The following is a 25639-nucleotide window of genomic DNA, read 5'->3' as shown; positions in this document are numbered from 1 at the left end:
ACTAATCAATAACCACTAACCCACTGTCCTGTACAGACAACGGAGATAGCTGAGATGTGTGACCAGGACACCGTCTTTGAACCTCAACTGGATGTAAGCACTAACATAAGTTGAAATGAAAATGAACATACGTAAATTTACTCAGTGGACAACATACTTTTGGCTGTCGATGAATTGTCGGAGTTCATTAGTGGACGAATATTTTGGGGTTCGAATCACCCATCGACGAAATGCACAGGGGACGAATCATCCAAGAAAATGTATTGGTAACGAATCATCCGAGGACGAAATGTACATGGGACGAATATTCCGAGGACGAAATATACAGGGGAAGATATATGCGCAAGCCCTCTAGCGTTGCTGTTATCACGCCTCCATAGGCCTATCGGTGATAGGTTACTGGCACAAGTACAGACATAAACAATAATACTCTTTCAACACAATAATAAATAAGTAAAAATAAACGTTAATATCTGACTGGAATCCGTCAAAAAACTTTTTATAATGATATCAACATCTATTCAGGGGGCGTAACTCTGACGAGTTTGTTCAAGCTTAGCTTCGGCCCAAGATGTCTCGCTCCATGATGAATCCGTCCCAGCTGAAGCGCCCATTTGTTTTCTCTCGAGCGTCATTTAGCATTCACGTAAATAAACAAAAAAATTAATAAAAAGCAAAACAAACAAACAAATAACACAAACGACAAGAAAAAACAAAACAAAAACCAACTGACAAAGAACAACAAAATAAAACAAAACAAAACAGGAATCTGTTTCGGAAGTAAGAAAACTGTTTTGTTTTTGCAATTACTTATTTTGCGAAATGAATTAATTAAAATAGTTTGTTTTCGTTAGGACTGGATATATTTTGATCATTTCTGTTTGGCTTGGGTCGTAGGATAAAACTCCCAACAAATGTCCCATCACCAGTATATAAAAGGTATGGTATGTGTTGTCCTGTCCGTGGGAAAGGGGGCGAGATTTAGCTCAGTCGGTTGAGTTCTCGCTTGATTGGGGTTTTTCTCATTTCAACCAGTGCACCACAACTGGTCTGTGGGGAAAGTGCCTATGAAAGATCCCTTGTTTGCATTAGAAACAGGTTTCATTTGACGACGACATGTCAGAATTACCAAATGTTTGATACCCATTAGCCGCGTCATTATGTTAAAATTATACTAACGAGAGGACTGGAATTAAAAGGATCATGGCCAATTGTCGGGGGGGGGGGGGGGGGGGGACGAATTAGTGGACGAATATTTTGGGGTTCGAATCACCCATCGACGAAATGCACAGGCGACGAATCATCCAAGAAATGTATTGGTAAAGAATCATCCGAGGACGAAATGTACATGGGACGAATATTCCGAGGACGAAATATACACGGGAAGATATATGCGCAAGCCCTCATGCGTTGCTGTTATCACGCCTCCATAGGCCTATCGGTGACAGGTTACTGGCACAAGTACAAGTCCATGACAAACCATACAAATCGTCAATTTTACTTTCAATACCTATTCAGTATTTGTTAAGTTCTCGAAGACATGAAACTAAACCTAAACACTTTTATGCATTAAATTCATCATTTAAACTCCAGGTAATCAATTATGGGTTTTTTTCTAATCGGTAGACCCAACTGACCAATGTTCGATTATAATCGATCATTGGATTATCAGAACATTTAAATTCATGATAACATTGGACATGTACAAGGGGGGATATAGCACAAGGGGGATATAGCACAAGGTTAAAGCGCAGTGAAGTGGGTGAAACTTGGTGTGTGTCGCTTTACACCTCCCAGTTGAGTCTAGCGGTGCTCTCATTTGAGCTGGAGCTGCCACTGGAATAAAACAAATCCGCCAGTGCGTCAGGTGGGACATGAACTCGGTACTTACCAGCCTCAAGTCCAATGGCTTATTGATAAGTATATTAATTTTAAACGCCTACTTCGATTATGTGTATATTTAGAACAAACAACAAATACGAAAACCGTCATGTTATACAACTGTATTTGGGCAAACCTTAGAACACACGTTTCTTCCAACAAAGCTGCAGTAAATAGTTCAACTTTATTACGGTATTTATACACTCATGTACATATGTGTAGCTATATATAGACATATATATTAGATATAGATAGATAGATAGATAGATAGATAGATAGATAGTTAGATGCACACATACATACATGCATACATACATACATAAATGACACGATAGCTCAGAACGTATCGATTCAGTGCCACAGGTTCGAGTCCCAGAAACGGCATGAGACAATTTGTGATGCCAGAGAGGATTTAATTATCCCCTGTGTTAATATTTATGTATTTAATAGTCAAACTCAACATACATACAATATATAGATATTTATACATCACAACATATATACATACATACATACGTACATAGATAGAAGTTATATGTCCGGTTTTTCGGGAATTCCTGTTTACAGGCGTTTCATTGCACACACACACACACACACACACACACACACACACACACGTGCATGCATGCACGCACACACACACACACACACGCACACATAGAAAGACACATACAATAAAAAAACAGAAATACCTAATCCATTTCTTATATGACGTCATAATAGAAAGACGGTGTACAGGGAGTTGAAGAAAAATGGTTCCTGACAGGAACGAAACAGAAGTTGATGATTTATTCTAAATTCAGCTTTAAATGTGAACATAGCACTTAGGTATTACCCTAAGACGACGTATAATATACGAGAATAAAAAAAATACCATCCAACATCAGATGGGAAATAGTCTGTCTGTATTTCTGAAATGAAAATAAGAAAAAAACGTCTTAATGTTTTATATAACGATGCGCTCAACACATTTTATTTACGGTTATATGGCGTCAGACATATGGTTAAGGACCACACAGATAGAGAGAGGAAACCCGCTGTCGCCTCCTCATGGGCTACGCTTTTCGATTAGCAGCAAGGCATCTTTTATATTCACCATCCCACAGACAGGACAGTACATACCACGACCTTTGTTACACCAGTTGTGGAGCACTGGCTGGAACGAGAAATAGTCCAATGGGGCCACCGACGGGGATCGATCCTAAACCGACCACGCATCAAGTGAGCGTTTTACCACTGGGCTACGTCCCGCCCGTCTTGAAGGGACTCTCTTGAGTTTGCTTCCTTTGTAAGATGTTTACATTCGATTCAATTCAGTTATGTTATTGTACGTAAGACGTTAAGTCCATATATACAAGAGTTCATATATTGACATTTTGGGATCAGTTGTGCAAACGATTAGCCAGCTGTTATGGAAACAAAACAAAAACATTTATTATGGCATATTGCATTTCTTATAATATCCAATAATATATATTTATGCAAGCCCTTGGTAAGCTTAGCCATTGTTTAAACAACTGTGGCCCCTGGTGCAGGTGACAGTATTTTCAGGTACAGAAGCATATAATTATATATGATACATGTTACAAACCAAGTATCTACCGTAACACATAATGGTTCAGCCTGGCTAGAGATTTTCGAAGCTATCCTAGCGCTACATAGCTCACGATAGTTTTACGATTTCGTAGATTTCGAAAATATGGGCCCTGCTGCTTATAAAACTTTTAGAGTCTAGACTGGAGACTCTAATATAGTCTGAGACACTAATTTCATGACAACGCCATACAAATTGTGTGTGTGTGACGTCATTGGAGATTGAGACTGGACTCTAAAATTGTATAAGCACGGGCCGTGGTTAAAGGCACATACCCTGGTTTTAATTCATAAAAATTAACACTAAGTTTAGTTTATCTACAAACCTGTAACACACGTGGATAAAGTTACAACCGAGTGAAAGAAGAGTTTGTGACGTTAAAACTGGAAAATATCCTTAAAATTAGACTAGAATCCAAATCATAACCATTACTTCTCAGACGCACGTGTTTTTAAAAATAGGAACATGCATTTTGTGGTATTAAAAACACCAGGATGACGAGAAACACTTCGGTTCTACGGAAATGGATAATATGAACAATACAATATAAATAGTGTTTGATTTATGTGAACATAAACGTCTCTAATAGTGAAAAATATGCTGTAGTAGTTAAACACGAGAATCTGTCTCTTTAATGGAAGAGCAGAGCCTTTGTGGTGACTAAAGTTACATTTTAAATCAATGTTCGTGTTTACAACATCAGTGTCTGTATACACGAGTCTTTGTTGTTGTCATAATATGTGTAGTCGACTACACTGGTTTTACTTCCAATAGTTCCACGCCTACTAAAATATATATTTGAGGCGGGACGTAGCGCAATGGCAAAGTGTTCGTTTGATGCGCGGTCGATCTAGCATTGATCTCCATCTGTGGGCCCAATGGGCTATTTCCCATTGCAGCCAGTGCACCACGACTGGTATATCAAAGTTGGGTGGTTTTGTTTAGATATTTGCTGTCCTTCTTGGGGGAATGCACATATAGAGATTATTATACGAGCTAGTGTGTCGTACTGATTTTACGAAACGAGTGTCAGGATAATTGTATTACTCGAGCGAGAGCGAGGGTAATACAGGAATCCTGACCCGAGTTTCGTAAAAATCAGTACAATTCGCACGCGAGTGTAATCATTTCTTTATTATCCACATTGTCCACAATATTATTTGTATGAATAACAAGCTGGGACCATGTCAAAACGTTTCAAACGTAACTACAATGAGACGACGAAACGACGTCATTTTAATGAACGTTTACATAGGTCTAAGACTGTGGAAGCCACATTAAGTTATGACGTTTTTTCTTAAAATTACGTCATTTCACGTGAAACCATTATGACACATGTGTGTCATAATGGTGATATTTCCCTGAATATCTTGAACTATGTGGATAATAAAAAGACTATATGTCAGAATTATCAAATGTTTGACATCCAATAGCCGAGGGGGCGGGACGTAGTCCAGTGGTAAAGTGTTTACCTGGTGCGCGGTCGATCTAGGTGGGCCCATTGGACTATTTCTCATTCCAACCACAGGCATCAAATGTTTGACATCCAATAGCCGAGGGGGCGGGACGTAGTCCAGTGGTAAAGCGTTTACCTGGTGCGCGGTCGAACTAGGTGGGCCCATTGGACTATTTCTCATTCCAACCACAGGCATCAAATGTTTGACATCCAATAGCCGAGGGGGCGGGACGTAGTCCAGTGGTAAAGCGTTTACCTGGTGCGCGGTCGATCTAGGTGGGCCCATTGGACTATTTCTCATTCCAACCACAGGCATCAAATGTTTGACATCCAATAGCCGAGGGGGCGGGACGTAGTCCAGTGGTAAAGCGTTTACCTGGTGCTAGGCGGTCGACTATCTAGGTGGGGCGGGACGTAGTTCATGGTAAACGTTTACCTTTCTCATTCCAACCACAGGCATCAAATGTTTGACATCCAATAGCCGAGGGGGCGGGACGTAGTCCAGTGGTAAAGCGTTTACCTGGTGCGCGGTCGATCTAGGTGGGCCCATTGGACTATTTCTCATTCCAACCACAGGCATCAAATGTTTGACATCCAATAGCCGAGGGGGCGGGACGTAGTCCAGTGGTAAAGCGTTTACCTGGTGCGCGGACTAGGTAGGCCCATTGGACTATATCTCATTCCAACCACAGGCATCAAATGTAGTACGGAACCTCACGCGCCTAGCCTATTCGGGGTTTCTTGGAATAATACATTCTAAAAATTGCACTTTTATAGTTGTTACTAAAAAGGTTTGTTTTGTTTAACGACACCACTAGAGCACATCAATTAATTAATCACCGGATATTGGATGTCAAACATTTGGTCATTTTGACTCCTACTCATCAGAGGAAACCCGCTACATTTTTCATAATGCAGCAAGGGATCTCTTATATGCACTTTTCCACAAACAGGAAACACATACCACGTCATTTGACCAGTTGTGGTGCACTGTTTGGAACAAGAAAAAAAAACAATCAGTTGAATGGATCCACCGAGCACCTCAAGTGACCACTCAACCGACTGAGCTAAATCCCCCCCCCCCCCCCTTAGTGGTTATTAAGAAATGCACTTGAGCAACCCATACCATCCCCTTCCCATATCCCCGCCCTCCCCCGATGCAAGCCTAATCCTTTTATTTGTATTATTTAGTTACTCACACAATTCCTTAATATTTCGGTTGATATACCAAATGATTTCTTCAAATTCGATCATATCATCGTCTGCAAAAACAACATGATCGTGTCATAAAAATAATTTCTCAATAAAAATCGCATTTTATAAAAACAATAAATGCATATTATTATCGTAACAATAATTAATATTTTAATAATGTTGCAGTGCTACAATTTTATGTACAATAAGAATTGGTAAATTGGTCATATTTCTTTCTTTCTTTCGTTTACTTATTTTCGTGCTTATATCTAATTAAGGTCCAAGCACACTGTCCTGGGAACACATCTCAGCTATCTGGGCTGTCTGTCCAGGACAGAGGTTTAGTTGTGTTTGGTTAGTGAGAGAGAAGAGGGTGTAGTGGTCTTACCCCTACCTGCCCATTGAGTTTTTAAAACTTGCTCTGGGTAGGAGCTGGTACCGCGATGCGAACCCAGTACCTACCACCCTTACGTCCGATGGCTTAACCACGACACCACCGAGGCCGGTGGTAATCTAACATCTGTCATACATTTACTAACATGGTCTCTACTCGGACGACGACCTGCCAATCAGACCAATTAGTGTTATAAATTTTTAAAAAACGAGTTTACGATCAATTTAATTATTGCATCGGGTATGTCAGGAATTCATCGCCGTCGATGGTGTCGTGGCTAAGCCTTCGGACTATAGGCTGGTAGGTACAGGGTTCGCAGCCCGGTACCGGCTACAACCCAGAGCGAGTTCTTAAGGGCTCAATGGGTAGGTGTAAGGCAACTACTTCTCTTCTCTCTCACTAACCACCAACCAACTAACAACCAACCCACTGTCCTGGACAGTCAGCACAGATTGCTGAGGTGTGTTTTCAGGACAGCGTGCTTGAAACTTAATTGTATATAAGCACGAAAATAAGTTGAAATGAAACGCAGGAATTCTTAACGGATATTCCAAGACAACTAAATATCACTACCTGGCTACGTGTTTAGTATGTGTCTTACAAATAATGATCGTTTACCCATGGATGTCAGACTCGTGGAGAACAGATTCTGTTCACACGCCTTGAAGTTCTCTGACAGACAAAAACTCTACTGGAAGATAGACTCGAGGAGAACAGATTCTTTTCACACGCCTTGATGATGATGATGATAACTAGTTTAACGTGCCCATATACCATTAGGGTTTCGAACACGCCCATCCCGAGTCCGACCTCCAATAAGATCGGTGGCCTGACTCGGGATACACGCCTTGAAGTCCTCTGACAAACACAAACTCTACTGGAAGATAGACTCGGGGAGAACAGATTCTTTTCACACGCCTTGAAGTCCTCTGACAAAACACAAACTCTGCTGGGAGATAGATCGGGGAGAACAGGTTCTGTTCACACGCCTTGAAGTCCTCTGACAAACACAAACTCTACCGGAAGATAGACTCGGGGAGAACAGGTTCTGTTCACACGCCTTGAAGTCCTCTGACAAAACACAAACTCTACTGGAAGATAGACTCGGGGAGAACAGGTTCTGTCCACACGCCTTGAAGTCCTCTGACAAAACACAAACTCTACCGGAAGAAAGACTCGGGGAGAACAGGTTCTGTTCACACGCCTTGAAGTCCTCTGACAAAGCACAAACTCTGCTGGAAGATAGCTCGGGGATCCTCTGTTCACACACCTTGAAGTTCTCTGACAAACACAAACTCTACTGGAAGATAGACTCGGGGAGAACAGGTTCTGTCCACACGCCTTGAAGTCCTCTGACAAAACACAAACTCTACCGGAAGAAAGACTCGGGGAGAACAGGTTCTGTTCACACGCCTTGAAGTCCTCTGACAAAGCACAAACTCTGCTGGAAGATAGTCTCGGGGAGAACAGGTTCTGTTCACACACCTTGAAGTTCTCTGACAAACACAAACTCTACTGGAAGATAGACTCGGGGAGAACAGGTTCTGTTCACACGCCTTGAAGTCCTCTGGTTTCATAATCACAACTTATTGTTATATGTTGGAGAAATAACAAACTACAATCCGCATTGTTCCTTCATTTAAAACACGTCACAAATATGAAAAGAAAAGTCACTCGATAATAATAATAATAATAATAATAATAATAATAATAATAATAATAATAACAATTAACCAAGTTAAAATGATCACAATAATCACATATCATAATCAATAATCGCAGGTTATAATACAATAATAATATTGCAATAATCACACATACTCCCAACCGTCATAAAAATGTTTAAAGAAACAAAATTTGTTTTGTTCAACGACATCACTAGAGAACATTGATTTATCAATCATCGGCTATTGAATGTCAAACATTTGGTAATATAACATATAGTCTTAGAGAGAAAACCCGCTACATTGTTGCATTAGTTGCAAGGAATCATTTATATGCACCATCCCACAGACAGCATAGCACATGCTACGGTCTATACCAGTCGTGGTGCACTGGCTGTGATTAAAAAACACTCAAACAACATAAGGTGGCTTTACTTTTATTAAGTCTGCACGACAAGCTGTTATCGCATTAAAATAGTATCACTGCACAAGGCAGAGGCAAAGGAATGTTTTGGGTGTCTTCGGAAGGACTGCCACTCGTCAGTACGATACCCACTACTACTCCCAACGCCGGTTTATTAAACCTAAACCTGAAGACGACAGCTCAATGATTGAATGAATGAATGAATGTTTAACGACACCCCAGCACGAAAAATACATCGGCTATTGGGTGTCAAACTATGGTAAATGCAAAACTAATTGTTTATGATCAACATCAATATAAAAATTCAACAGTTAAATAAAAACAGTGTAAAGGACTGTGTAAAAATGCAAATATCACAGATATATATAATTAAAATTTAGAATAAAATTCAGTATCACGTAAAAATTGTAAAATAAGTTCTGGATGGAATCGAAAGGATTCAATCACAGTTCGTAGTCCAAATATATCTTTTCGAATTTCTTTCAGATGGGTACACTCCACCAAAATGTGGCGTACAGTCAGATTACACTGACAGTGCTCACACTGAGGTGGAGGATCCTTCTTCAAAATAAATGAATGGGTCAAATAGGTATGACCGATGCGGGCACGACACAAGACAACCTCATCCTTCCTGCACTGTCTATAGGAGGACTGCCACTCTCCCAAGACCGGCTTGATAGCATGTAGCTTGTTCGCAACCGCACCGGCAAATAAATGATCCCTTGCTGCTAATCGGAAAAAGTAGCCCATGAAGTGGCGACAGCGGGTTTCCTCTCAAAATCTGTGTGGTCCTTAACCATATGTCCGACGCTATATAACCGTAAATAAAATGTGTTGAGTGCGTCGTTAAATAAAACCTTTCTTTCTTTGCATCGAAATAAGCATTGTGTCTGGTAACCCATTTACAGGTTACCACAAAATATAGCCTGGTAACCTGTAGGTTACCACAACTATATGAAAGTTAGAATTGAATTCCTGTCACTACTACTTTTAACGTGGACGTTCTGAAATGGTATCGGTGCCATGGGCGGAAACGAAGGGGGGGGTAAATGACCAGGGTGACGCGTCCCCCCCCCCCAAAATTGTTCAAGTGCCCTCAAAATGTCCAAGTGCCCTTTTTGTTTGTAGATTTTTTTTTTTTTTAAGTAAACAATAATTATATTGTAGATAAATGAAATCAAGATTTCCGTGTACATGCGCAAGCTTGCAGATATGTGTCTGTGTTATTGAGTCTCAATGGGGCCCCATTGAGGTTCTAACGCGAGTGACGCCAATTTACTTCATTATTGCTAGTATATTATGACGTAGAACTGTAGGAATTCATATTAATTGTAAATATCAAAACTTGTAGTAAGGTGCCCTTTTGACGAGTCAATGTGCCCTTCTTTTTTGGTCCCCCCCCTAAAAATATTTCCTGGATCCGCCCATGGGTGCGCGCGAACATCGGTACGAGAAACGAAATCCGGAAGTAAATGAAAACGCGTATTGCCGAAATTGCTTTGCAATTGCACAAGTGCGCACGAACATCGGTGCAATTTTGTACGAGAAAACGAAATTCGGAAGTAAATTTATCTAGTGGACGCTGCTTAAATGCGGAACGACTATAATTGCTTGCGAACATCGATGCAATTCCTTACGAGAAAATGAAACGCTGAAGTCCGGAATGCATTGCCAGGTTTACTTTCGGGAACGAAACTACAGTTCGTTGACATTTTTGTCGAGAACGAAACACCGTTCTCGATTTTTCTTACATGTGGTAACCTCCCGGTGACCTGAACGACCGTTCTCGACTTATTTCGATGCCTGTACGGTATGATGCTATGGAATTTGGAATGTCCCGTAGGATTAAGCCAAAGAGAATTGTTGTGAATTTTTGATGAAGGAATTTTAGGCGCAATTGTTGAACGGTCGGTCAAAAAGGAAAAGATAGGCAGCTACGTATAGTTTTGGAATTTAGTAGGCCGAGAGTAGCTAATGTTGCAAGGGATCTTTTATATGCACTTTTCCACAAACAGGAAAGCACATACCACGGCCTTTGTCTAGTTGTGGTGCACCGGTTGGAATGAAAAAAACTAGATCATCTGAATGGATCCACCGATATATATATATATATATATATATGAATATATATATATATATATATATATATATATATATTGCCATACCATTTCTGTCAAAAGTCTTTATGTATTTGTCCGCCGCTATTTCATCCATCTGAGTCTGTACTTCGTGCGGTTCTAATACCCCATCGCAGTCTAAATCCATTTCTGATATTGCTGAAAAAAAAAAAAAAAAAGGAAGGAAGTGTTTTATTTAACGACGCACTCAACACATTTCATTTACAGTTATATGGCGTCAGACATAAGGTTAAGGACCACACAGATACTGAGAGACGAAACCCGCTGTCACCACTTCATGGGCTACTCTTTTCAATTAGCAGCAAGGGATCTTTTATATGCACCATCCCATAGACAGGATAGCACATACCAGTCGTGGTGCTCTGGCTGGAGCGAGAAATAGCCCAATGGGTACAATGACCGACCACGCATCGAGCGAGCGCTTTACCACTGGGCTACGTCCCGTCATATATGGTTAAGGACCACACAGATATTGAGAGAGGAAACCCGCTGTCGCCGCTTCATGGGCTACTAAAACTTAATGTCTAAAAATAGAAAAACCTAATCCTGCCTATAGCAGTAATCAAGGGAGGCTATGTTTTATTTAACGACGCACTCAACACATTGTATTTACGGCTATATGGCAGTAATCAAGGGAGGCTATGTTTTAGTTAACGACGCACTCCACACATCGTATTTACGGCTATATGGCAGTACTCAAGGGAGGCTATGTTTTATTTAACGACGCACTCCACACATCGTATTTACGGGTATATGGCAGTAATCAAGGGAGGATATGTTTTATTTAATGACGCACTCCACACATTGTATTTACGGGTATATGGCGTCAGATACATGGTTAAGGGCCACACAGATACTGAGAGAGGAAACCCGCTGTCGCCACTTCATGGGCTACTCTTTTCAGTTAGCATAGTGGATCTTTTATATGCACCATCAGGATAGTACATATCACAGCCTTTGTTACACAAGTTGTGGAACACTGGCTGGAACAAAAAATAGCCCAATGGGTCCACCGACGGGGATCGATCCTAGACCGACTGCGCATCAAGCGAATGCTTTACCACCGCGCCCATTCTCAATCTATTCAAAGAAAGAAAGAAATGTTTTATTTAACGACGCACTCAACACATTTTATTTACGGTTATATGGCGTCAGACATATGGTTAAGGACCACACAGATTTTGAGAGGAATCCCGCTGTCGCCACTACATGGGCTACTCTTTCCGATTAGCAGCAAGGGATCTTTTATTTGCGCTTCCCACAGGTAGGATAGCACAAACCATGGCCTTTGTTGAACCAGTTATGGATAACTGGTCGGTGCAAGTGGTTTACACCTACCCATTGAGCCTTGCGGAGCACTCACTCAGGGTTTGGTGTCGGTATCTGGATTAAAAATCCCATGCCTCGACTGGGATCCGAACCCAGTACCTACCAGCCTGTAGACCGATGGCCTAACCACGACGCCACCGAGGCCGGTCAATCTATTGAAATGCATCTTGTTTTTTGTACACAGTTTTCCCGGATCTGTATACCAGATGTAGGGTACTAAAAGGTAAAACGAAATGTCTTGAAAATACTACACGAGTGGTCGTTATATACCATTAGTCTTGAAACAAATTGTTTTAAAGTCGCAGACACTAGTTTCAAACCGTAAAATATTACACACGGTTTTGTTCATTAAAATTAATTTACAAACCTGTAAAACATTTGGATAACATTACAACAAAGTCTGTTACATTGAAACGGTGAAATACCTTTAAAAATCGACTAAACTCGACTCCACAACCGTTACTTCCAAGACGCACGTACGTTTTTAAAAATATCAAAAAAATGCATTTTGTGGTATTAAAAACACCAGAATGACCAGAAACACTTCGGTTGTACGGAAATGGATACTCGAAACAATAAAATATAAGTAATGTTTGACTTCAGTGATCATAAAAGGTTATCTCCGCATAGTATTGACTTGAAAAGTTAAAGTTGCACGAACGATCCAGATTGTTGCGTATTTCATGGGTCACATTTTACTAAAACAAAACTTGCCAAACTAATACGACACTACACGCTCGTAGGAACTGGGTTGGGGGGGGGGGGGGGGGCTTGTCAGACTCTGTATATATAAAGATGGTTTGTGCCCTACCCACCCCCATCCACCACCACCACCCCCACAATACTGGAAAACTGAGGTCTTATCGCGTATTTAAGGAACTGGTTTAGCGTTGAAAGATACGTTGAAATGTTAATGCCCGGCCACCACAGAAGCTCTCTAGCCAAGTTTCGATGTGACACTCCCCGAAGTGGTCAGACTAAGCCCACAGCTAAAAGTTGATGGGGAATGGCAGGTGTGTGGCACAGATAGCCACAAGAGACAAGCACCTGTCGCGGTTGGGGAAATAAGGACTGGGATGTGGAGGGGGACAGTGAAAGAAGTTGAACGATAGGAGTTGTTGCTAGATCGGGAAGAAATGAGATGGAATTCAAAGGAGAGAAAGGAAAGGGGGCAGTGGGATTAAAAAAAAGAAGAAAAAAAAAAAGAAAGAAGTTTCGATGTGGTGTAGTACCAATTCGATTAGAGACGGGCAGATATGAAAATTTACCTGCTCACGAACGTGTATGTCCTGTTTGTCCTAACCATTGTGTGGAGGATGAATTGCATGTGTTTACATACTGCCCCCTTTACGAAGACCTCCGTTTTATTCTGTATCAACACGCACAAGTTGCCTTTAAAGATTTTATGTCTTTCATCTGATTTTAATAAGATGTGTGTTTTACTGTCTGAACCAAAACTTGCTTTTGTAACAGCCAAAACCAACTTTTTAACTCTACAGATAAGTAGAGACTTTTTTATATTTTTGGTTAATTTGTATGTTTCGTTTATTGTCAAAAGCTTATTTTAATATTACGATGACGTACCCATATGTACATGTATTAGTATTAAAATCTTTGGTTTTTAAATTTAGCATGAATGTGAATATTTGTTTATTGTATATATCGTCTCTCATAATACCCTATGGAATGGAAAGAAAGAAAGAAAGAAAGAAAGAAATGTTTTATTTAACGACGCACTCAACACATTATTTACGGTCATATGGCGTCGGACATATGGTTAAGGGCCACACAGATATTGAGAAAGGAAACACGTTGTCGCCACTTCATGGGCTACTGTTTTCGATTAGCAACAAGGGATCTTTTATATACACCATCCCACAGACAGGGTAGTACATAACAAAACCTTTGAAATACCAGTCGTGGTGCACTGGCTGAAACGAGAAATATCCCAATGGGCCCACCGACGGGGATCGATCCTAGACCGACCGCGCATCGTGCGAGCGCTTTACCACTTGGCTACGTCCCGCCCCCTATGGAATTGCTTATGCACTTTTATATGTTTATTTTAAATGTATTTATGTCGTACGTGAGGTAACACGTAAATAAAGATATATGTTTGTCTGTCTGTCTGCCTGTCTGTCTGTCTGTCCGGATATCGTTCATATGAGCCTGCACTTCGTCTAACCAAAGATGATGAAAAGTCTACTCGACCTTAATTAATTGTGTTGAGTATATTATATACCTGGATAGGTCGATAACGTTTTGTCAATCCTGCCCCAGAATCCGTCGCAGTTTCCACCAAACGCTGGACAGCAGTACAAAGCAGCCATCACAAACCACAGAACGATCTTCATCGTAAAAACTACAAACAAAATGGTTTTACGAAAAATTATATATATAATCGTAATTTTCTGTACAACCTACTTTCCGTAAGTAACGAAATTGTAATAATTGTGGATCCCTTTCGGATTGTTGTATACCACCCAGGTATTGAATGTAAACACACGTGCAGTTACTGATCAAAGCGTGACTGTAAGCCTAATGATTATATGATTTGCACACATTCCTCACATACAAAGTTCAATGAAGGACAGTAGAAAAATCCATGCGTTGTAAGTTATAAAAAAAGCTTTTCACGTCCTGTTAATTGCCACAATTGTAAAATTAATAATGACAGAAACAAGCCAACTATATCCAGTGAAGATGACGATCATGCCATGCCACCGAGTAGGAGAGAGAGAGACGGAGAGAGAGAGAGGGGGGGGGGGGGGGGAGAGAGAGAGAGAGAGAGAGAGAGAGAGAGAGAGAGAGAGAGAGAGAGAGAGAGAGAGAGAGAGATGATATTACATTCACGTTTTCTCAAGGTGAAAAATTATTTGATCTACGAGTCGTTTGCCGAAAGAAACCACGAGACCGGAACTGGGGTATAAACATATATACACACGCACGCACGCACACACGCACACACGCACTATATATATATATATATATATATATATATATATATATATATATATATATATATATATAGATAGATAGATAGATAGATAGATAGATATTCATACATACATACAATATATAGATATTCATACATACATGCATTATATAGATATTCATACACACACATACACACACACACACACACATACACACACATACATACATACATCCTCTTAGCTACAACAAACCTTAGGTCGAACAGAACTACACTGAATATACAGACGCCGATATTATAAACAAAAACATAATATGTATAATGAACATGTATAGGTAATCCTAGTCGACAAAAAAGTTCTGTTAGTTGACAACATGGTACATAACACACTGAACAGTAACATAAAATAACATAAAGTACGGAACAGTTTTTATATCGTGTGCTTACCGTCGGTTTGGTTAGAATAATAGTAATAAACTACGGACCACAGTGTTGCGTTAAGTTCACAATCATCTAGTGGCAACCAGTAACACGTGTGCAGCAGCTGTCGCCAGACAGTGGAAACCATTAGAGACACGCCAACAGAGTAGCACCTTCACTGTTTACCCATCGTTGATCAAATGTCTGATAGCTTTCTTTCTAACGGCATCGGTTGTGTCGTGGTTAAACTATCGGAGTATACGCTGGAAGGTACTGGGTTCGCAGCCCGGTACCGGCTCCAACCCAGAGCGAGTTCTTAAGGAGTCAATGGGTAGGTGTAAGACCACTACACCCTCTTCTCTCTCAATAACCACTAACAATTAACCCACTGTCCTGGACAGGCAGCCAAATACTCAGGCAATACAAAATAAATCACCTGATTGACCCTAGCCACCGCCCTAAGAGCAACAATGAATGAAAGAATGAATGTTTAACGACACTCCAGCACGAAAAATACATCGGTTATTGGGTGTCAAACTATGGTAAAACAACAACAATGTGTGTTTGTGTGTGTGTCCAGGACAGCGTGCTTGGACCTTAATTTGATATAAGTACGAAAATAAGATGAAATGAAATGAAAATAATCAGATGTCTGATATATTTCTTGCTAACGGCCTCGGTGGTGTCGTGGTTAAGCCATCGGACTATAGGCTGGTAGGTACTGGGTTCGCAACCCGGTACCGGCTACAAACCCAGAGCGAGTTCTTAAGGGATCAATGGATAGGTGTAAGACCACTACATCCTCGTCTCGCTCACTAACCACTAACCCATTATTCTCGACAGACAGCCAAGATAGCCCATGTGTGTGTCCCGGAAAGCGTGCTTCAACCTTAATTGGATATAAGCAAGAAAATAAAGTCTGTTTTGTTTAACGACACCACTAGAGCATATGATTAATTATCGGCTATTGGATGTCAAACATTTGGTAACTCTGACATAGTTAAAAGTTTATTTTGTTTAACGACACCACTAGAGCACATTATTAATTATCGGCTATTGGATATCAAACATTTGGTAACTCTGACATAGTTAAAAGTGTATTTTGTTTAACGACACCACTAGAGCACATTATTAATTATCGGCTATTGGATGTCAAACATTTGGTAACTCTGACATAGTTAAAAGTTTATTTTGTTTAACGACACCACTAGAGCACATTATTAATTATCGGCTATTGGATATCAAACATTTGGTAACTGACATAGTTAAAAGTCTGTTTTGTTTAACGATACCACTAGAGCACATTATTAATTATCGGCTATTGGATGTCAATCATTTGGTAACTCTGACATAGTTAAAAGTCTGTTTTGTTTAACGATACCACTAGAGCACATTATGAATTATCGGCTATTGGATATCAAACATTTGGTAACTCTGACATAGTTAAAAATTTGTTTTGTTTAACGACACCACTAGAGCACATTATTAATTATCGGCTATTGGATGTCAAACATTTGGTAACTCTGACATAGTTAAAAGTTTGTTTTGTTTAACGACACCACTAGAGCACATTATGAATTATCGGCTATTGGATATCAAACATTTGGTAACTGACATAGTTAAAAGTTTGTTTTGTTTAACGACACCACTAGAGCACATTATTAATTATCGGCTATTGGATGTCAAACATTTGGTAACTCTTGACATAGTTAAAAATGTATTTTGTTTAACGACACCACTAGAGCACATTATTAATTATCGGCTATTGGATATCAAACATTTGGTAACTCTGACATAGTTAAAAGTCTGTTTTGTTTAACGATACCACTAGAGCACATTATTAATTATCGGCTATTGGATGTCAAACATTTGGTAACTCTGACATAGTTAAAAGTTTGTTTTGTTTAACGACACCACTAGAGCACATTATGAATTATCGGCTATTGGATATCAAACATTTGGTAACTCTGACATAGTTAAAAGTTTGTTTTGTTTAACGACACCACTAGAGCACATTATTAATTATCGGCTATTGGATGTCAAACATTTGGTAACTCTGACATAGTTAAAAGTTTATTTTGTTTAACGACACCACTAGAGCACATTATTAATTATCGGCTATTGGATATCAAACATTTGGTAACTCTGACATAGTTAAAAGTTTGTTTTGTTTAACGACACCACTAGAGCACATTATTAATTATCGGCTATTGGATGTCAAACATTTGGTAACTCTGACATATTTAAAAATGTATTTTGTTTAACGACGCCACCATGATTTATTAATCATCGGCTATTGGATATCAAACATTTGGTAATTTCAACATATATTCTTAGAGAGGAAAGCCGCTACATTTCCCCATTAGTAGCAAGGGATCTTGTGTTCGTACAATTTGTTTTAGTCTCAGAGAGGAAACCCGTTACATCATTTTTATTAGTAGCAAAGAATCTTTTATATTCTCTATACCACAGACAAAATAGCACATACCATGATGCAGTACTGATGCACTGGCTGGAAGGAGAAATAGCCAAATTGGTCCACCGACCGGAATCGATCCTAGACCGACTGCTCATCGGGCGTTCACCTTTTAACCCGAACGAACGACGGGATTTCAATCGGTAGAATGTTCGCTTGAGGTGCTTGCGTCATGGGATCGAACCTCTCAGACGGAATGTGCTGCCCTGCCTGTGAGAAAAAGAAAGAAAGAAATGTTTTATTTAACGACGCACTCAACACATTTTAACTACGGTTATATGGCGTCAGACATATGGTTACGGACCACACAGATACTGAGAGAGGAAACACGCAGTCGCCACTTCATGGGCTACTCTTTCCGATCTTTTATATGAACTATCCCACATACAGGATAGCACATACCATGGTCTTTGATATACCAGTCGTGGTGCACTGGCTGTGACGAGAAATAGCCCAATTGGCCCACCGACGGGGATCGATCCCAGACCGACTGCGCATCGAGCGAGCGCTGTACCACTGAGCTGAGGGAAAGACCATATATAGCACCACATGCTACTAATGGGAAATGTAGAGGGTTTTATTCTTAACACTATGTCTCAGAATTACCGCTCTGGGGTCGAACCTCTTACACGGAATGTGCTGCCCTGCCTGTGGCAAAGACCATATATAGCATCACATGCTATTAATGGGAAATGTAGACGGTTTTATTCTAAACACTATGTCTCAGAATTACAAAGTGTTTCTTTTCTAATGTGCATACTGTCTTTTTCTTCAATTAATGCGCGGTCGACCTAGGGTCGATTCCCGTCGGTGAGCCCATTAAACTATTTCTCGTTCCGACCAGTGCATCACGACTGGTATACCAAATATCATGGTAAGTGATATCCTGTCTTTGGGATGATGCATATAAAACATCCTTCGCTACTAATGGGCAAATGTAGTTATGTGTCAAAATTGCCAAAAGTTTGACATTCATTAGCCGATGATTTATAAATAAATTGGCTCTAAACTTTAACTTTTTATGTACAATATAGGTCTTCTTTTTGTCGTTAACACGCCGCACGGCGTTGTTTATTAGTTTAATTTTCTTGTGCTACGCTGAAAAGAAGCTTGCGACGAACCTTTTAAAAATCTAATTTAAAAATTATTATCGCGTGTTTATCAGAAATTAGTTACGCAATGACGCATTGACGCACTGACGCTCGTACACCAGACCCTCGACATTTCATTAAATTCGCTCATTAAGTTCAATAATAAGCATTATGTAGAACTATATCTGGTTAACAAAATAAATGACTCCATTACTTCAACTAATTCTCATTCTATTACAGAAAATATTGAATAACCTATATTTAGTTTTATTTAACATGTTGACAAGTGAAAAAATTAAGATTTTCTTATGAAAAGGACACGGACATTACTAACGAACTACTTGAGACTAATGCGTTGTTCGACTTTAAATGAATCATGTTTGTCATTGTAACTGGGTTTTTAGCTACAATAACATGCGCATCAAATGCAATATGATTGTTTCATTGTCTACTATATAAAATAAACTACAATAACATGCGCATCAACTGCAATCTGATTGGTTCATCGTTTACTATATAAGTAATTGGAAATCACCACAGCATCGTAGAGGTCTAAAATTAACGTCTCCATTCAAATTCCATAGCACCACCACCACCCCCACCCGCCTCCTACCGATTTGATTGGGCTGCTGGTGCTCCCTTGCACCTGCCAGTGCAGGCGGTCCCTCCTCTCCCCTCCCCTCCCCCCACCTTTCCTGTCATGGACGGAGGAGAGGCGTGCGCTACAACAGCTTGTTCTGAATGTGCACGTAAAACCCTATGACCATGACCTGATCATCACTCTCGACTTGGGACACGGTGGAACATAGAAGTAGGAGCAGTTCTCGGACTTAGGATTACGGTAGGCCTTTTGTTGTACTCTGTGTGCATGTTACTTTCAGTCTAGACATTATATTATTTACTGTAGTTTACTGTATTTAGCGAGTACATATATTTTAGTGTTTACGCTTTCTAGTATTAAGTAGCATACCCATCCAAACCACGTAACGCTCTCGATTTAACACCCTAATCAAAATGGAAGCCATTGCTACCCACCCCAACGTTAGCCAGGTAGAAGGGCCTAGCCCGCTAAAACCCGAGAGACTGAGCGAGATTAAAAACAAAATAGTGACAACTAGTGAAGTAATGACGGACTCTCCTAGGTCCCCCACACCCCCACCCTGCCCAACGACTAGGACCACGACCACCGGACCACGGGCGGCCGACTTGGAGGCCCGCTCCATCGGAACGGATACAACCAAGTACGTAATAGACGAGAACGTGGAATTCGTTCCAACCAGCCCAAAACTCCGTACCAATGACTTAGCTATTAAACTAGCACTCAACTCCTCTGTTAGGAAAGAGGATACCCACACCCTCGGAGCTCCTCCAAACGGAAGGGATCCCCTGACCTAAGAGTGGAAATTAGTTCAGATGAAGCGAGTGATATTGACGTAGGGACCGAGGTAGTACACCCAGAGATATTAACCAAAAAGCCTTGTCAGGCTAGGGCCGTAAAACGAGCGCGGAGATCTACCAAGAGGTAGTACACCCAGAGATATTAACCAAAACAACCGTGTCAGACTAGGGCCGTAAAACGAGCGAGGAGATCTACCAAGAGGTAGTACAGCCAGAGATATTAACCAAAACAACCTTGTCAGACAAGGGCCGTAAAACGAGCGAGGAGATCTACCAAGAGGTAGTACACCCAGAGATATTAACCAAAACAACCTTGTCAGACTAGGGCCGTAAAACGAGCGAGGAGATCTACCAAGAGGTAGTACACCCAGAGATATTAACCAAAACAACCTTGTCAGACTAGGGCCGTAAAACGAGCGAGGAGATCTACCAAGAGGTAGTACACCCAGAGATATTAACCAAAACAACCTTGTCAGACTAGGGCCGTAAAACGATCGAGGAGATCTACCAAGAGGTAGTACACCCAGAGATATTAACCAAAACAACTTTGTCAGACTAGGGCCGTAAAACGAGCGAGGAGATCTACCAAGAGGTAGTACACCCAGAGATATTAACCAAAACAACCTTGTCAGACTAGGGCCGTAAAACGAGCGAGGAGATCTACCAAGAGGTAGTACAGCCAGAGATATTAACCAAAACAACTTTGTCAGACTAGGGCCGTAAAACGAGCGAGGAGATCTACCAAGAGGTAGTACACCCAGAGATATTAACCAAAAAAGCCTTGTCAGGCTAGGGCCGTAAAACGAGCGAGGAGATCTACCAAGAGGTAGTACACCCAGAGATATTAACCAAAAAAGCCTTGTCAGGCTAGGGCCGTAAAACGAGCGAGGAGATCTACCAAGAGGTAGTACAGCCAGAGATATTAACCAAAAAACCTTGTCAGGCTAGGGCCGTAAAACGAGCGAGTCCCCAATCAAATCATAGGGGTCAGGGCCCCGTTCCACGAAGCGATCTTAGCCCTACTATCGTCGTAAATACCTACCATCGAAACCTTAATTGTTTTCTACGATCGTTAGCCCCTTCCACGAAGCGATCTTAGCCCTACTATCTTATTTCTTAATGACATTGAAGCTACGTTCAAAGCGCATGGCTGCAGTGGACTTATTTTTGAAAAAACCATATCTGACGATATGCTACATTTGTGTACTGTTTTATTTGTTTTATTATATGCCGATGACATGGCACTCCTCGCAGACAATTATAATCATATGCAACATTTATTAGATGTCTTTGATGTGTATTGTAGTACATGGAAATTAACTGTCAATTGCACGAAGACTAAGGTTTTAATTTTTGGTGGTAGCAAGAAGGACTATAAAAAACTATTTAATTTAGGAAACATAATTTTAGAACTTGCAGAGATCTACAAGTACCTTTGATAATTTGTCATAAGTCTAACAAGTTTACTAATACTAGAAAAGCTTTGTTTTCACAAGCCGAAAAAGCCATGTATTTTATCTTAAAATAAGGAAGACGGTATGACCTTTCTGTACAAGTCCTTTTGAAATTGTTTGATTGTATGGTACAACCTATTTTGTTATATGGTTGCGAGATTTGGGGTTTTGAAAACTTGTCTTATTTAGAAACATTACAAAATAAATACATGAAGTTTCTTTTGTCAGTTAAGAAGTCAACGCCTGTGAATATGTTATATGGAGAACTGGGGCGTTACCCAGTCTCCCTTGATGTCAAATTAAGAATGATCACTTTTTGGTTTAAACTAATAACTGGAAAACACACAAAGTTATCATTCTTGATATATGAACTATTGCTGAATGCTTATAAAAATGGAATATGTGATCATAAATGGTTAAAGTTTATCAAATCTGTTTTGGATGACGTTGGATATAGTAATGTATGGACTGCACAGTATAGCCAGCTACCAGATGTAAATCTATTAAAACAAAGAATTCTTTTAAGATTACAGGATCAGTTCTTACAAACATGGAACAATGAAATTCTTAATTCATCTAAAGCATCTTGTTACAGACTGTTTAAATCAAATATTGTGTTCGAGACATATTTAACCAATTTAGAGAAAAAATATTGGTTACCACTATTACATTTTCGAGTCTCAAATCATTATCTTCCCATTGAAAAAGGCAGATGGAAAAAAATAACTTTAACAAATAGAACATGCTTTCTGTGTACAAATAACGAAATTGGTGATGAATTTCATTATATAATGTGTTGTCCTTTTTTTAAAGATGAAAGAACAAGACTTCTGCCAAAGTGTTGCCAGTCTAGACCAAATGTTTATAAATTTAGAATGCTATTTGATAGTAAAAAAACTGGTGTTCCCAGAAAGTTAGCAGTTTTCAGTAAACAAATTATGCATATTCTTAAGTCCCAGGGCTGAAATCTGTTTTTACAATTTCATTTTATTTGTATATGCAATGTATGTCTTCAAATGCAAGTATGAATCCATAGATATACACTTGTTTTATCTCATGTACATTATTATGACGAATGTGCCATCTTGTCATTTATTTATTTAATTATATTTTTACAATGTACCTCATATGCCGTTGAATTACGGCCAGAGTGTAAATAAAGTTCTGTTCAGTTCGTAAATACCTACCATCGAGACCTTAATTGTTTTCTACGATCGTCAGCCCGTTCCACGAAGCGATCTTAGCCCTACTATCGTCGTAAATACCTACCATCGAGACCTTAATTGTTTTCTACGATCGTCAGCCCGTTCCACGAAGCGATCTTAGCCCTACTATCGTCGTAAATACCTACCATCAAGACCTTAATTGTTTTCTACGATCGTCAGCCCGTTCCACGAAGCGATTATAGCCCTACTATCGTCGTAAATACCTACCATCAAGACCTTAATTGTTTTCTACGATCATCCGCCCGTTCCACGAAGCGATCTTAGCCCTACTATCGTCGTAAATACCTACCATCGAGACCTTAATTGTTTTCTACGATCGTCAGCCCGTTCCACGACGCGGCGTAGCTTACTATCGTCGTAAATTACAGTGAACATTTACAATTGGTACGAGGCAATTGTAAGCCACTAACGTAGCTGTCAAATGGCAGTTTAGATGATGATTTGATAATTTTCTAAGAAGGATGCTGTTTGTGTAAAAAGGGAACTAATATATATTAAATACCTTTTATGAAACTCGATGATCGATGAAAAACAGTCCAGGCCTAACGACCTACACACGAAAATAAGGGAGATAACTCATGTCTCATGAATTCGGCAATTATCACTTACCGAATAAACTGACAAAGTTACTTCATGGTTGTCTGATACCAATGAATACATCCAACATGTTCCGAAAAGTCGGTAACCAATTTATTATTTAACTAACTCGCACTTCGTTTCAAAAATTTAAATAATTAAAGGGGCACTTACGACTACCGTACGGTTGCTTTGTGGAACGGCTGTAAAGTTTACGGTGCCAGTTGTAAAACGCACCTTAAATCACTACAATTGACCTTAGCTACAATGTTTTCGTGGAACGGTGCCCAGAAAAGTACTCTTCAACCAAACCAATCCCACTCTCTACCAATACATTTACTGGCAACATGTTGTAGTGGCCATACAGGAGGAGAGAACTCAAACCAATCCCACTCTCTACCAATACATTTACTGGCAACAGGTTGTAGCGGTCATACAGGAGGAGAGAACTCAAAACAATGTCACGGAAGTCATATTTCACACACGCCTAACCAACGGCGAAACCTCCATCAAAGGCGACGAGGAGGTATTAGTTAACTTGGACACATTGTTCGAATTCAACTCAGAGCCCAATTCAGATGACACATCAACGGTGCGACTGGTAACCATTTCGACCCCCCCCCCCCCCCCCCCCGGTACTAAACCCACTTTCGCCGACTCAATTTCAACTCCCCTCCCAACTGCCAAATCCCACTATAAGCAAACCAGTAAATCTGGTAGAGAGATTCACGATAGGATAATGAATGAATGTTTACGACACCCCAGCACGAAAAATACATCGGCTATTGGGTGTCAAACTACGGTAATGGGGAAAAACAAAGTGATGACCAACATCAATATAAAGATTCAACAGTTAAATAAAAACACAGTATAAAGGACTGTGTAAAAATACAAATATCACACATATATATAATTAGAATTTATAACAAAATTCAGTATCACGAAAAAATTGTAAAACTAATTCTGGATGGAATCGAAAGGAATGAATGAATGAATGAATGAATGAATGAATGTTTAACGACACCCCAGCACGAAAAATACATCGGCTATTGGGTGTCAAACTATGGTAATGCAAATAAATAAAGTAATGATCAACATCAATATAAAAATTCAAGACTTAAACAAAAACAGTGTAAAGAACTGTGCAAAAACACAAATATCACAGAATTTTACGGATACTGAATCTTATTCAAAACTTCAATTTTGTGCTGTATTGGCCATTCTCAAAGAGAATGTTACACTCCTGCACCACGGTGAGGTTACAGCACACGCAGGGGGAATCGAAAGGATTCCATCACATTTGTTTGTCCAAATATATCTTTTCGAGTTTCATGCAGATGCTTACACTCCACCAAAATGTGTCGCACTGTCAGAAGACACTGACAGTCTTCACACTGAGGTTGAGGATCTTTCTTTAAGATAAATGAATGGGTTAGATATGTATGACCGACTTTTAAATAACTCCACTCGTGTTTTAACTGGGTATGCAATACATTTTCTCTTCTATTACCAAATGAATAATTATGGTGCAACGCATGGGACATCGGGTTTTATTTCTTTTTAGATGAAAATATGTTTTGACAATTTCGAATTTCAGCTCATAGGTTATTCCAAAGTTTTATTGTCGAATGGATAAACGATTGAAGTAAATTAGTTCTAGAAAGGTGTAATGAAATATCATTTCGATTTCTCAGCATGTAAGGGACTCTTTGTTCATCTGTTTGTGGAATACTGTGAATCATAAAATCAGGAAACATACCTTTCATTATTTTAAACATTACGCACAGCGTTTTGAATTTACGCCTGGAATTAAGTGTTGCTAATCCAGTTGTGTAGTATAGAGAGTTTATGGATGCAAACTTAGGCAAACACGTGATAGTCTAGTGGCTTCTAATTGTACTTTTTTCAATAATGTCTTCCTCGACTAAAGAACACCCATCCCATACTTCCGATGCATATTCTAATACCGGGCGGATACAAGTTACATAT

At 39.8% G+C, this 25639-nt stretch overlaps 1 protein-coding gene across 1 annotated transcript; it reads right to left on the bottom strand.

Annotated features, from left to right (window-relative positions):
• Positions 1-2656: 2656 nt before the first annotated feature.
• Positions 2657-15592, bottom strand: LOC121373713. Its single transcript, XM_041500452.1, has 5 exons — positions 15457-15592; positions 14317-14436; positions 10773-10883; positions 6131-6193; positions 2657-2792 (listed from the first exon to the last, which is right to left on the bottom strand). Coding segments are annotated over exons 1-5 (417 nt in total). The 5' UTR covers positions 15578-15592; the 3' UTR covers positions 2657-2790.
• Between the last annotated feature and the right edge of the window lie 10047 nt (positions 15593-25639).

The sequence above is a fragment of the Gigantopelta aegis genome, chromosome 5 (genome assembly GCF_016097555.1).
Source record: "Gigantopelta aegis isolate Gae_Host chromosome 5, Gae_host_genome, whole genome shotgun sequence".
Taxonomy (NCBI): Eukaryota; Metazoa; Mollusca; class Gastropoda; order Neomphalida; family Peltospiridae; genus Gigantopelta; species Gigantopelta aegis.
This window is presented reverse-complemented; position numbering and strand designations above follow the sequence as displayed.